Source organism: Diabrotica virgifera, chromosome 6 (genome assembly GCF_917563875.1).
Source record: "Diabrotica virgifera virgifera chromosome 6, PGI_DIABVI_V3a".
Classification (NCBI taxonomy): domain Eukaryota; kingdom Metazoa; phylum Arthropoda; class Insecta; order Coleoptera; family Chrysomelidae; genus Diabrotica; species Diabrotica virgifera.
The window spans coordinates 81,871,184-81,886,785 of record NC_065448.1 but is presented as its reverse complement, the minus strand read 5'-3'; the positions used below and the strand labels follow the sequence as shown (position 1 = coordinate 81,886,785).

The 15,602-nt window shown below is 34.5% G+C and overlaps 1 protein-coding gene across 1 annotated transcript; it reads left to right on the top strand.

Moving 5' to 3' along the window:
* The first annotated feature begins 316 nt into the window (after positions 1-316).
* LOC126886109 (uncharacterized) lies at positions 317-15,068 on the top strand. Its single transcript, XM_050652953.1, has 3 exons — positions 317-473; positions 525-1,229; positions 14,881-15,068. Exons 1-3 carry the CDS (start codon positions 317-319, stop codon positions 15,066-15,068), a joined length of 1,050 nt encoding a protein of 349 aa, XP_050508910.1.
* The last annotated feature ends 534 nt before the right edge of the window (positions 15,069-15,602 follow it).

The window sequence follows — 15,602 nt, the reverse complement described above, 5'->3', positions numbered from 1 at the left end:
TGACAACAAAGTAAAGTCACAACTCCCTTCAGCACTCCTCACTCCAGCCTTTTCATTTCATTTTCAATTTTCATTGTGGATTAGATTAAGTTCAAACAAGTTAGACAACTATTAATACAGAAAATTTGATCAAACTAGACTGATCGTGAGAACACCGATTTTTAGAATTTCAACAAACTGCAATTGTGACGTCACTTTGACGTACTTCCTCTCGTACGTCAAGTTTGCTCAAACTGTTTGATCAAATTATTTGATGGTGAGACGCGGCCTTAAAGGCAAGGTGCCGGCAGTTGCTTCTAATTTCAGCACACCTATGATGTCGATTGCGTTGTTTGTTGATAGTTCTTCTGTGGCGAAACTCTGGGAGCTTGATATTATTGGGATAACCGATCCTGTAGAAAAATTGACACGAGAGGTGGCGGCCAAGGAGGCTAAGAATTTTTTCTATGAGACTATCCGATGTGACAACGAAGGTAGGTATGAGGTTATGTTACCTTGGTTGAACAAGCATCTTTTAATTTCAGATAATTTAGTTGTCGCTAGAAGAAGGTTAGATACTACTTTAAATAAGTTGGAAAAGTCCAATTTGTTTGAATCGTATAATTTAATATTCAATGAGTGGTTGAACAAGGGTGTGATCGAAATAGTAAATAATCCCGAAGAGAATAATTGTGTGCACTATTTGCCTCACAGGCCCGTTATTAAAAATACTAGCGAAACCACGAAAATTAGGCCAGTCTTTGATGCATCATCTCATGAACAGGGTCGTCCTTCTTTGAACCAGTGTTTAGAGGTAGGGCCTAATCTTATTGACCTTATTCCTTCTGTGTTATTACGGTTCAGACAACAAAAAATAGGTGTGTCGGATATTCGAAAGGCTTTTCTTCAAATTTCTGTATATTCGAAGGACAGAGATTTTTTGAGGTTCCTATGGGTAAACAATGAAGGAAAGGAATTTGTATTTCGACATAGGAGAGTTGTTTTTGGAGTCAACTGTAGCCCATTTCTTCTGGGTGCTACTATAGAATTTCATTTAATAAAGGCGCTGGAGAAATGTTGTAATGATATGCCGTACTCTAAAAATACAATTGAAAGGCTTATGATTTGGTTCTATGTAGATAATTGTGTGACTAGTGTTACCGATGAGAATGAGTTGAGAAAGTTCGTATCAGAAGCAACTGCCATCATGGAGGAAGCTAAGATGGATTTGAGAGGGTGGGAGTCTTCTGGTAGTACAAAAACAGTTGTCCCTGTTCTTGGTCTTCTCTGGGACTCCTCAAGAGACACACTAAAAATCAATGGTGAAATTTTTCAGGGAGTGGTCAGAAAAGAACCCATAACTAAGAGACTGATGCTTTCTGTAGCTCAGAGTATATTTGACCCTATTGGTTTTACCTGTCCAGTATCTCTGTTCCCTAAACTGTTGCTGCAGAAACTTTGGGAAAAGCGCCTGGGATGGGATGCACCAGTCGAGAATGACATGGCTGAGGAATTTTGTCAATGGGTTACTCATCTTCCTGAACTGTCGAGTATTGAGATTCCACGTTGGATCCAGGTTGGGCCCATTGAAGCTGACCATTGGAGTTTGCACACCTTTTCAGATGCAAGTAAGAAAGCTTATGCAGCCGTAGTATTTTTGAGAGTTCTTCGGAATAATGGTGTTTCGATTTTTCTTGTAGCAGCTAAGAGTCGTGTGGCTCCTTTGAAGAAGATTTCTATACCTAGATTGGAACTGTTGGCAGCCACTATTGGTGCTAGACTTTATCAGTCAGTCAAAAGACAATTTTCTCAGCATGTTGAGTCTTATTTTTGGAGTGATTCCACTACGGTTCTTTCTTGGATTCAACGTAAGGATGACTGTTTTTGTTTTTAATAGAGTTCAGGAGATTAGAAATTTAGCCAATGCTGAGTGTTGGAAGTATGTGCCTGGTTCTCTCAACCCTGCCGATCTTCCATCAAGAGGCTGTGGTGTTCGGCAATTGTTCGAATCTCGATGGTGGGAAGGCCCGGAATGGTTGTACAGAAACGAAAATTATTGGCCCCAACAAAAAGTAGAGGTTGATGAAGAAGTCGGCACTGAGAAAAAGAAAAAAGCCATTTCGTCACTACTGAATACGACGTCCGACGATTGGCACCTGCGTTACTTTTCTCAGTACACAAAACTGTTAAGAATGATGGCTTGGACGCTACGATTTTGTTACAATACGAGAAATTCGAATGGAAAACTTACAGACGAATTGGTAGCGGAGGAAATTGACAAAGCCGAAATGTTTGTGTTGAAGTTAGTGCAGAACGAAGCGTTCGGTTCAGATACGAAACGAATTTCCTCGCTGATCACGTTTGTAGATTAATTTGGACTTATACGTTTAAAAACTTGCGTTACAGAGAGAGTTGACACGGAAGATTTTCGTCTGCCTATCTTACTTCCGGGTGAACATTTTATAGTGCGCAAGTTGATTTTGAGCTTACACAAAAACTCTTGTCACGTTGGTACACAGGGACTGCTTAGTTTGCTCCGCGAAAAATATTGGACTTTAGGGGGTAGACGGATTGTGCGGTCCATTTTAAAAGAATGTGGTGTGTGCAAGAGACAAGATGGGAAATCGTTCGAAGTACAAACGCCTTCATTGCCGGCCGACAGAGTTCGAGATGCTGCAGTGTTCGAGATTTCCGGGGTGGACTTAGCTGGGCCTCTTTACTTGAAATCGGGCGAGAAGGCATGGATTTGTTTGTTCACTTGTGCCGTTTATCGCGCAGTTCATCTGGAACTCGTTACCTCCTTGTCAACAAATGCATTTATTCAAGCTTTCCGTCGCTTTGTTGCAAGGCGTGGACGCCCGAGAACGGTTTATAGTGACAATGGAACGAATTTTACGGCACTTGACAACGCGCTTAAGCAATTAGACTGGAACATGATCGCGGAATATAGTTCCACACAACGTATTAAGTGGCGTTTCAACCCCCCTACAGCTACATGGTGGGGTGGATTTTGGGAGCGATTAATAGGTATTGTGAAAGGACTTTTGCGAAAAGTTTTGGGTCGAGCGTCTCTCAATTATGAAGACTTATTGACATTGTTGTGTGATTGTGAGAGTATAGTCAACTCGCGGCCGTTGACGTATATTTCGGATGATCCTACTGAGTTAGCCGCGTTGACTCCAGGTATGTTTTTACGTGAGCAAGTCAGTTACGAGTTGCCGGATTGTGATTTGCTAGAGCAGAATTCTCTCACACACAAAATACGCCGTTTGCAAGAGTTGAGAAATCATTTGCGAAAAAGATTTCGTGCTGAATATCTGGCTCAACTCAAAGCGGGAACGAAGAAGACGAAAGTGTCTATCGGGGATGTCGTTTTAGTAGGCAACGACAACATCAAGCGTCTTCAGTGGCCTTTAGGAAAAGTTATTGAACTTTTACCCGGTAGAGATAATCAGGGGCGGTTAGTTCGTCTTGCGACGGCACAAGGCCAACTTCTGAGACCGTTGCAAAGGCTTTACCCAGTGGAAGTCGTGGAGGCAGTTACTGCTGGCGAGAATATCCAGGGTATTACCCTACGGGATGCGGCTCCAAAGACAGTGCCTCAAGAGAACGGTTGTCAGCTCCAGGCTGAGGAAGAATCAAGTGAAATAAGTGCGGGAGTGACAAAAAGCAGAGCACCCGATTTAAATGAAAGATGTACGCGAAGTGGCCGGGTAGTTAAAACTCCTGTAAGATTCAAGTGACATTTTCTTGACTTGATTTTTTCATGACTGTTTGTTTTTGATATATTTTACTTTTCACTTTATTTGATATTTTATTGTAATTTTTCGTGACTCTCTGTATTTTTTGAGAAATTTTGTCAAATTCCCCAAGGTGGGAGAATGTCGAGTCATTATAAAATATGGCAGTGTTCGTGTTTAAAAGATATTTCTGATTTATACATACGGCGAGCCATATGGTTTGTCTTTCGTTGTTTTAAGGTGAAGGGATGATGGGCTTACTAGCCAGCCCACTTGAGATTGAAACCTATGATAAGAATGTATTGCAGTTTTAAGGAATGTGTAGATATTGGATATTATGTTTTTAAGTCAGTCGAGTTTGTAACATTCTTCGGATAACATCCAAATAAAAACTTTGTTTTAAGCTACACTTGCGTATTTTTAATAGGGGTAATTTTCTGTAATCGAAAGTTATTTTCTATAATTTAATTTCGAACCTAGGGATCTTTGCGTAAAGTAACTCGTGGACATCCCAACGTAACACTAGGCCTACCTCTCGGTCTCTTCCCGTTTAATTCTTTTCTAAGTACTTTTTTGTATTTCTCTTAGCATCCATCCTTTCTACGTGTCCTAACCAACGTGTTTACCAGGCCAACTATCATAAAAGAAATACGAAGTAAACGACTATTTATTTCGTGGTTCATTCTTATACGCCATTCTCCATTCTCCTGTATAGGTCCATATATTTTCCTTAAAATTTTTCTTTCCCATCTAAGAAGTTGTTCCTCTTGTTCACTAGTCAAAGTCCATGGTTCTGATGCATACATTACTACAGGTCTCATAACTGTTGTGTATATTTTTACTTTTGAATTAATATATATTGATTTTGCGTTTAAGATATTCTGTAGGCTGTAGAAGCATTTGTTTCCAAGTGAAATTCTTGCTGTTACCTCATCACTGTTTTTATTTCCTTCTGTAATTGTTAATTCTAAATATTTGAAACGGTCCACTCTTTCAAATATTTGCCTGCTCAGAGATATGTTGCCTTTTGTTTGTACTTTTTCTCGAGTTGTTATCATGTACTTTGTCTTTGAGACATTAACTTCTAGACCCATAGTCTGTGCCGCTTCTTTAAAATAAGTATAAATCTTTTCTAGGTCTTTTAATGTCAATATGATTATGTCTATATCATCTGCGTAGGCAACGACCTGATTGAGCTTTGTAAATATTATACCATCCCTATCTATAGGAGTTTTCCTGATTACTTGTTCCAACGCAAGGTTAAAAAGTGTTGTTGACAGCGCATCCCCTTGTGTTAGACCTTCATTAATGTTAAATTCATCGGACAGTTGATTTTGGATCCTTACTTTTGCTTTGGTGTTGGTTAGGCACAGTTTTACTAGTCTGATTAGGTTTTTTGTCACATTTAACTCTTGCATTCGCTATATAATTCCTTTCTAATTATTGAGTCATACGCTTGTTTGAAATCTACAAATAGATGATGTATGTAGTTCGATATTCCGCTCGTAGAATTTTTCCAGCATTTGTGTTACTTTAAATATTTGGTCTATAGTTGACCTGCCTTTCCTGAATTCTCTTTGATAATCCTCTGTTGTTTGTTCCATTATATTATTTAGTCTTCCTTCCAATATTTTGCTAAATATTTTGTATCCAACGTTTAGTAGTGATATTCCCCGGTGATTATTGCAATCTAACTTATCTCCCTTCTTATGTATAGGGCATATCACTGCAATTTTCCATTGTTCTGGCATTATTTCTGTAGTCCATATGTCTAGTATTAACTTTGATATTTCACTCTGTATTCTATGTCCTCCATATTTTAACATTTCTACAGTTATTGTATTGCATCCTGGGGCCTTGCTTTTTTTCACTTTTTTTATTACATCTGTTATTTCTGCTTCTTTTGGTGCATATTGGTCTACTTCAGCCTCTCCTACTAATCTTAACTCTTCTATTTCGTAACGTTGATTTTGTTTATTCAACAGTTCTTTAAAACGTTCTTTACACCGTTTTAGCACTGCTTTTTCGTCTGCTATTAAGTCACCATTTTTGTCTTTGCATAATTTTGTTCTTGTTGGTTGGAAATCTTTTTTTTCCAAATTTATTTCCTTATAGAATAGTTTTATTTCATGTTTTTGTTCATGTTCTTCTAGCCTTTCAATCTTTTCTTTATTTTGTTTCCTCTTTTTAAATAGTAGGTGTTTTTTAATTGTCGTCTTCTGGTAGTATATTCCTCTTTGGTTTCTTCCGTACTGTTGTTCAGCATTTTAAGCCTAGCTTGATTTTTTTGTTCCATTAGTCTCTGACAGTCTTTGTCATACTATCTCTTTTGGATAGGTTCTTTGCTTTCCCCCACTACTTCTTTTGCAGCTGTTATCACTGCTTATTTTAAAACCCTCCATTTATCTTGGATATTTCTGACCTGATTTTCATTTATTTTATTACATTGTTAAATTATGTTTTCTATTTTCGTTTCATATCTTGCTCTCTTTTCCTCATTAGAGGCCAATATATTTCTGAAGCGTATTTGATCTTTTTTCACCTTTCTCTGTTTCCTTGGCAGTAATTTTTTGTTTATATTTAATTAGCACAAGGTGGTGATCGGAACTGCTGTTTACCCATCTATGATTTCTCACATCTGAAATGTCTGAAAAATTTGCATGAGGGCATAATTTTATATCCTTTATAGAAAACACAAGTAACGGGGCTGATCGGTGCGGGGGCATTTTTGACCATCTTATCCCGCTATAGCCTTTACACTTTTTAGATTGGAACAGGAGATATACTTTTACAAAATAATTTTAAGTCGATTATTTTGCGCTCAAGCCTATAAAAATTTGGGACAATTTTCACAATCCATTATATGCTACAAATGATGACCAGTGACTGAAATATTTGCGTTTGGTAGTGTTGCCATGTCCTTAGAATAAATCGGGAAAGAGCATGTGATATGGTTCTTTTCATGAGCATTTTTCAGTGCGTCACAAATGATAGAAAAAAGGTTAGTGCGTGATAAATACACATTTTTATTCTAACATGACATTTTAGTTAAATCTGATTGTTGTCAAATTTTATTTGCAACTTGGTATAAAAACAAATCAATTGTGTTTATTGCATTTATAAAATGGTATTTTCTTTGATTTGTATAGTCTTATAAATTGTACAGATTAAATTTTTTTTATATAGAATAATATTTTTTTCTCTCTGATTCTGGCTTTGGTTTAGATTATTCTATATAAAAAAAAATTAATCTGTACAATTTATAAGACTATACAAATAAAAGAAAATACCATTTTATAAATGCAATAAACACAATTGATTTGTTTTTATAGCAAGTTGCAAATAAAATGTGACAACTGACAGATTTAACTAAAATGTCATGTTAGAATAAAAATGTGTATTTATCACGCACTAACCTTTTTTTCTATCATTTGTGACGCACTGAAAAATGCTCATGAAAAGAACCATATCACATGCTCTTTCTCGATTTATTCTAAGGACATGGCAACACTACCAAACGCAAATATTTCAGTCACTGGTCATCATTTGTAGCATATAATGGATTGTGAAAATTGTCCCAAATTTTTATAGACTTGAGCGCAAAATAATCGACTTAAAATTATTTTGTAAAAGTATATCTCCTGTTCCAATCTAAAAAGTGTAAAGGCTATAGCGGGATAAGATGGTCAAAAATGCCCCCGCACCGATCAGCCCCGTTACTTGTGTTTTCGATAAAGGATATAAAATTATGCCCTCATGCAAATTTTTCAGACATTTCAGATGTGAGAAATCATAGATGGGCAAACAGCAGTTCCGATCACCACCTTGTGCTAATTAAATATAAACAAAAAATTACTGCCATGGAAACAGAGAAAGGTGAAAAAAGATCAAATACGCTTCAGAAATATATTGGCCTCTAATGAGGAAAAGAGAGCAAGATATGAAACGAAAATAGAAAACATAATTTAACAATGTAATAAAATAAATGAAAATCAGGTCAGAAATATCCAAGATAAATGGAGGGTTTTAAAATAAGCAGTGATAACAGCTGCAAAAGAAGTAGTGGGGGAAAGCAAAGAACCTATCCAAAAGAGATAGTATGACAAAGACTGTCAGAGACTAATGGAACAAAAAAATCAAGCTAGGCTTAAAATGCTGAACAACAGTACGGAAGAAACCAAAGAGGAATATACTACCAGAAGACGACAATTAAAAAACACCTACTATTTAAAAAGAGGAAACAAAATAAAGAAAAGATTGAAAGGCTAGAAGAACATGAACAAAAACATGAAATAAAACTATTCTATAAGGAAATAAATTTGGAAAAAAAAGATTTCCAACCAAGAACAAAATTATGCAAAGACAAAAATGGTGACTTAATAGCAGACGAAAAAGCAGTGCTAAAACGGTGTAGAGAACGTTTTAAAGAACTGTTGAATAAACAAAATCAACGTTACGAAATAGAAGAGTTAAGACTAGTAGGAGAGGCTGAGTAGACCAATATGCACCAAAAGAAGCAGAAATAACAGATGTAATAAAAAAAGTGAAAAAAAGCAAGGCCCCAGGATGCAATACAATAACTGTAGAAATGTTAAAATATGGAGGACATAGAATACAGAGTGAAATATCAAAGTTAATACTAGACATATGGACTACAGAAATAATGCCAGAACAATGGAAAATTGCAGTGATATGCCCTATACATAAGAAGGGAGATAAGTTAGATTGCAATAATCACCGGGGAATATCACTATTAAACGTTGGATACAAAATATTTAGCAAAATATTGGAAGGAAGACTAAATAATATAATGGAACAAACAACAGAGGATTATCAAAGAGAATTCAGGAAAGGCAGGTCAACTATAGACCAAATATTTAAAGTAACATAAATGCTGGAAAAATTCTACGAGCGGAATATCGAACTACATACATCATCTATTTGTAGATTTCAAACAAGCGTATGACTCAATAATTAGAAAGGAATTATATAGCGAATGCAAGAGTTAAATGTGACAAAAAACCTAATCAGACTAGTAAAACTGTGCCTAACCAACACCAAAGCAAAAGTAAGGATCCAAAATCAACTGTCCGATGAATTTAACATTAATGAAGGTCTAACACAAGGGGATGCGCTGTCAACAACACTTTTTAACCTTGCTTGGAACAAGTAATCAGGAAAACTCCTATAGATAGGGATGGTATAATATTTACAAAGCTCAATCAGGTCGTTGCCTACGCAGATGATATAGACATAATCATATTGACATTAAAAGACCTAGAAAAGATTTATACTTATTTTAAAGAAGCGGCACAGACTATGGGTCTAGAAGTTAATGTCTCAAAGACAAAGTACATGATAACAACTCGAGAAAAAGTACAAACAAAAGGCAACATATCTCTGAGCAGGCAAATATTTGAAAGAGTGGACCGTTTCAAATATTTAGAATTAACAATTACAGAAGGAAATAAAAACAGTGATGAGGTAACAGCAAGAATTTCACTTGGAAACAAATGCTTCTACAGCCTACAGAATATCTTAAACGCAAAATCAATATATATTAATTCAAAAGTAAAAATATACACAACAGTTATGAGACCTGTAGTAATGTATGCATCAGAACCATGGACTTTGACTAGTGAACAAGAGGAACAACTTCTTAGATGGGAAAGAAAAATTTTAAGGAAAATATATGGACCTCTACAGGAGAATGGAGAATGGCGTATAAGAATGAACCACGAAATAAATAGTCGTTTACTTCGTATTTCTTTTATGATAGTTGGCCTGTTAAACAGTCGTTTACTTCGTATTTCTTTTATGATAGTTGGCCTGGTAAACACTTTTGGTAAATACACCTGGTAAATACTTTTCATAATTGTTATTTTTATTTATGAAAACAAATACCTACTTTCCTAAAGTATTTAGGAGTTAAATAATTTTAAAACTATTTAATTTAGTGACTGTTTTATATAAAGTGAAGAAGTCCTTGATTATGTTTTTATGTTACTTTTATATTTAGAATTTTACTTTTATATTTCCCCGATTTAAGTTGATATAGCCAACTCAAATTACACGGCCTGTCAAAGTTTCCAGCACCTTGTCTGTCTCTCTCTAGGACCTCTCTCTTGTATCGTGGCTGCATTAATTGTCTTCGTGCCTATTCCATCCGTATTGACAGTTCATTGGATATATCCCATAATTGGTTGAAAGCCAATATGGCCATATTTCCGAATATTTCGAAACGGTCGAATATTTCGCGAACTAAACATTGGATCGAAAAACTGAAAAACACGTTTTCAATAGTTTTTAAAACTCTATCCAATGATACCAAACGCGATCCCCACTCCACCCCGTGGAGGTGGGGTGGGGGTTACTTTAAAATCTTAAATAGAAACCCCAGTTTTTATCGCAGATTTGGATTTCTTATGTAAAAGTAAGTAACTTTTATTTAAGACATTTTTTCGAATTGTTGATAGATGGCGCTATAATCGGAAAAAACCATTTATTGTGATACCATAGGTAAATTATAGAAATGCTCTAATATCTCGAGATATACATTTTCAAATGAAAAAGAAAAAAACTTGTTTAATATTTTTCAAAAACCTATCGATTAACACCAAACATGATCCTCCACTCCACCCCCCTGCAGGCGGGGTGGGAGTTGTGATGTATATAAATAGTTAGTGTTCGGAACGCACTCAAGTTGGTAACATTGTAAGAGTGACGTGACACTCAGTGACAGCGACAAGTATAAGGTAGCGGAAATAAAACCATTCTGAATCTAGACACGATAGATACAAGTTGTTTCATTATAACCTCTCCTTCAAAGTTAACCTAAGAACCCTAGCACGTGTTACTTTACATGGTGCCGAAACCGAAACCAAACCGAATACGTTAAGAAAAACATATAAAAAGCATAATGGGAATTCAAGACAGCAATAAACTCGAAGCAGATGTCAGGTAACTTGTATGAAAATTGGAAATTTTTCATACAAAGATTCAAAAACTATTTACAAGCGACAGAATTAACAAAGAAACCTGAAATAACCCAATGTGCACAACTACTACAGTTAATAGGGGACGAAGGGTTCAAAATATACAACACATTAAAGTTCTCAACCGAAGAAAAAGACAAGTTAGAACTGTTTATAAAAAAATTTGAAGCACACTTTAAACCAAAAAGCAACGTCCCAAATGCAAGGTATTGCCTGTTTACCAGAAAACAAGAAGAAGGTGAGTCAGTAGACAGATTTATAACAGATATTATAACAAATTTATAACAAGGCAAAAAATTGTGAGCTAGAGAATTTGGAGGACAGTCTGATTAAGACTTGCCTAACTTGTGGGGTAGCAGATGAAACGATGAGACAGAGACTGATGACGAAGATGGGATGAGCTTGGAAAAAGCAATCAATCTGTGTAAAAGTATAGAAAGTTCGAAAATCTAATCGGAAAAAAATGAAGTCAGAGGAGGTACACTACATAAAGAAAAGAAACTTCAATAAGAAATATGTAAATAGAGCCCAGTGGGAAGACAGAAGAGTTAATCCAACTAATTCGAAGTCCCAAGACAGCCAGTTCAATTGTAAATCTGGAAGCAGTTCAGGGTGTAGTAGATGTGGAATGGAGCACAGAGGCCAACCCTGCAATGCATATAAAGCTAAGTGTAATTTATGTAATAAAATAGGGCATTATGCAAAAGTATGTTTTCAAAAACAAATTAAATATGTAGATGTAGATGATTCAAAATCAGATGATTTGTTTATAGGCTTGGTAAATACTGAAAATAGCAATTTTGATGATGATTTCATGATAAATTTTAAAGTTACCAAGCATAAATTAAGCTGTAGATTAGATACAGGGGCAATGGCAAACGTAATATCAAGAAATAAGTTAAATTCTCTAAAAGTTAATGTTGAACTACAGAAAACAAACTGCGGGTTAACAACATTTTCGAATGAAACACTTAAATATATTAAAAATAATCAATGCTATAGAAAAAATTGAAAATAATTTGAATTCTAGAGAAGTTACATTTAAAAATGATTATTCTGATGTGAAAGAAATATTTAAAGAAGTTTTTTCAGGTATAGGCTGCTTGGATGAGCCATACAAAATCGTGCTAAATGAAACTGCACAACCAGTTATACATCCTCCAAGAAAAATCCCACTACAGTTAAAAGATAAACTAAAACTTGAATTAGCTGAAATGGAGAAAAATGGAATAATTGAGAAGGTTGTTAAACCTACAGATTGGGTCAACTCTATAGTCTTGGTAAGAAAATATAGATCCTAGAGGTAAGAATCTATAGATCCTAGAAACTTGAATAAAGCTATCAAAAGAGAGCACTTTCAACTCCCTACGATTGATGAAATAGCTGCAAATTTAAAAGGTAACGTTTACTTCAGCAAGCTTGATGCCTCAAAAGCATTTTGGAGCATAAAACTTGATGAAAGTAGTAAATTATGTACACTTAACACTTGCTATGGTAGATATAAATTTTTAAGACTGCCTTATGGCATTAGTTCAGCTAGTGAGGTATTTCACAAAAGATTCAGTAAACTATTATTTAATATGGAGGGTGTAGAAACATATATTGATGATTTAATTGTTTATGGCTCATCAAAACAACAACATGATAAATGTTTATATCAAGTTTTAGAAAGAGCTAGGATAATGTCAAATTTAATTATGAAAATGTAGTTAAAATGTAGTTTTGGTGTCAAAAATATAAAATTTTTAGGATTTAATTACAATAAAGATGGTCAAACTGTTGATAGTGATAAAATTAAAGCCATTCAAGATATGAAAATATGTACATAAAGATTAAAAGCATTTTTTAAGATTAAAGATGAAATAACCTTCTTTGATAGTTTGCTGAGAGGAATAGTCAAATTATAATTCCTCATGCAATGAGGAAAGAAATGTTAAAAACACCATTCACTATGGCCATCAAGGAATAAATAAATGTAAAATGTTAGCAAGACAATCAATATATTGGCCTTCCATGACAGTTGAGATTGAGAATGAAGTTAAAGGTTGCCCAATTTTCCCACAATTTGAAAATGCAAAGAGAGAACCTTTGACTCCACACAATATCCCAACACTCCCCTGGGAGGAAGTTGGCTCCGATATATTTTACATAGGTCAAAAAAGTTATTTAATGGTGGTAGATTATTATAGTAAATATCCAGAAATTTGTCTGTGGAACGATACAACCAGTTCAACTATAATTACACATTTAAAATCGATATTTGCTCGTCATGGAATACCAAAAGTATTTTACTCTGAAGGTGGACCACAATACACAGCCAATGAATTTGTTAAATTTTGTCAAGAATGGGAATTTAAAAGCATAAAGTCAAGCCCAGAAAATCATAGATCTAATGGTCTAAGTGAAAGATATATTCAAACTTAAAAAAAAGCGTTAAGAAAATCTCTTAAAGATGGTAAAGATACATATTTAACATTGCTACAACTTAGAAATACACCAATTGATTCAAATTTACCATCACCATCTCAACTTTTAATGTCACGAGTACTTAGAACTCAGATTCCCACCACTGACAAAATTCTAAAACCAAAATTATGTAATGCTAAAATAGTGATCAACAATTTTCAGAGAAAAGACAAAACATTCAAAAAGCTTATTATGATAGAGGTACAATAAATTTAAAACCGCTTAAAAATAATGAAAAAGTTTATATTAAAGATAAAAACAAATTGAGAGAAGGTCTTTATCACACATAAATTAAGAGATAACACCTACTCGATTAAATTAAGAAATTCTGGGTCGGAAATTGCAGGAAATAGACAATTTTTAGCTCGCATTCCTGCAACTTCTGACGATGAACATACAGATAACGAATCTGAAACTAGTGAGTCCCAAAATCTTGAAAATGTCTCTGATAATCATCACTCTCCAATAAACTTACCTACAAAACCTCTTCAGGTCGAATTGTTAAAAAACCTGATAGACTAGATTTATAAGTAATTTTATTATAAAATAAAGGGGGTAAAGGATGTATGAAACAATTGTGGAAATTTATAAATGTTTATTTAAAGATTTGTTAAAGAAAGTTATGTTTATTTTGTCATTATAAAAAGAGGGGGATGTGATGTATATAAATAGGTAGTGTTTGTAAGAGTGACGTGACAGCGACAAGTATAAGGTAGCGGAAATAAAACCATTCTGAATCTAGACATGATAGATACAAGTTGTTTCATTATAACCTCTCCTCCAAAGTTAACCTAAGAAGCCTACCACTTCTTACTTTACAGGGGTTAACTTTAAAATGTTAAATGACAACCTATATTTTTTATTGCAGATTTGGATTAACCATGAAAAACTAAGCAACATTTATTTGAAACATTTTTTAGAATTGTTGATAGATGGCGCTATAATTGGAAAAAGATGATTTATTAGCGCCATCTATCAACAATTCTAAAAATTCTTTCGAATAAATGTTGCTTAATTTTTCATGACGAATCCAAATCTGCAACAAAAAATGGGGGTTGCTATTTAAGATTTTAGAGTTACCCCCCACCCCACCTATGGCTTTTGGAGGGGGTCGTGTTTGATGCCATTCGATAGGTTTTTGAAAAATATTAAATACGTATTTTTTGTCTAGCATCTAGCTGAAAGGTGACCTTAAATTTAATGTGAAATTAGAAACATTTATTATGTATTTTCTAATAAAAGAATATAATTTTGTAAAAAACATTTTTTGCTTCTTTTTTTGAAATAAATACAAACACAAAATTATTTATTTAAAGGTACAATAAGTAAATTACCAGTTACAAAAATTTAACGAAGACCCAGAGGTGTTAGTTTCAATAACTTATGACGATGTATTTTCACACATGCTGTGAATAATTAGGTTGTGATGTTTATCATTTATCTTATCATTATCGCAACCAAATTGTGACATGTTGAATTTATATTATTTTATGTGAAACGTCAAAATTGACATTCATGCAGCCCATGGGATCTGTTATCAGTGTAATATGTTAAAAAGGCAATATCCTAAGTGTCTACTATATACTAGTTCATGTTGTTTTATTAGTATGCTTTGAAAACAAAAATAACTTCAATAATTGTCATTAGATTGTCTAGTTTATAAATTCTAAAAATACATGGTAATAATGTTGTTAATTTAGACAATCCAGCAAAAAAGCGTCACGAGGAGAAAGCACTTTCAAAAATAACACTTTCTCTGGATAAGAGTACATATCCTCATGTAATGGAATGCAAAACAGCTGTAGAGACATGGCTTGCACTTGAAAAAGCATTTGAGGATAAAGGTCTTCATCGTCGCTTCGTTACTACGAAATTTATGTTCAATTAAACTATCCAATTTTAGTACAATGGAAGATTATGTAAATGAAGCGATTGACTTATCTCAGCAACTATCTTCTATTGGAAAACCGATGTATGATGAATTTTTGGGTGCAATCATGCTGCAGGGTCTCACAGAAGCATATGACCCAATGGTAATGGCTCTGGAAAATTCAAATGTTGACATTACAGCTGATTTTGTGAAAACTAAACTTCTGCAGGACAAAAAATGGCAAAAAGGTAAATGTGAAGAAGACAATGCACTCTCGGCGCAGAGATTTAAAAAAATACCACATTGTTGGGGTTGCGGTTCCAAAGGACATTACAAAAATAAATGTACTAAGAAGAAAATGGACAAATCGCCAGAAAGAAATAAATATCAAAGCAAAAGTAACAAAAAAGGTGGTACAACATGTTTCGCTGCATTTGGTATCAACATGAAAGAAGATGTATGGTACGTTGACAGCGGTGCATCTTCACACATGACCGGAAAATACGAAATTTTAACAGATATTACCAACAAAAATTCAGAGGTGGGATTACG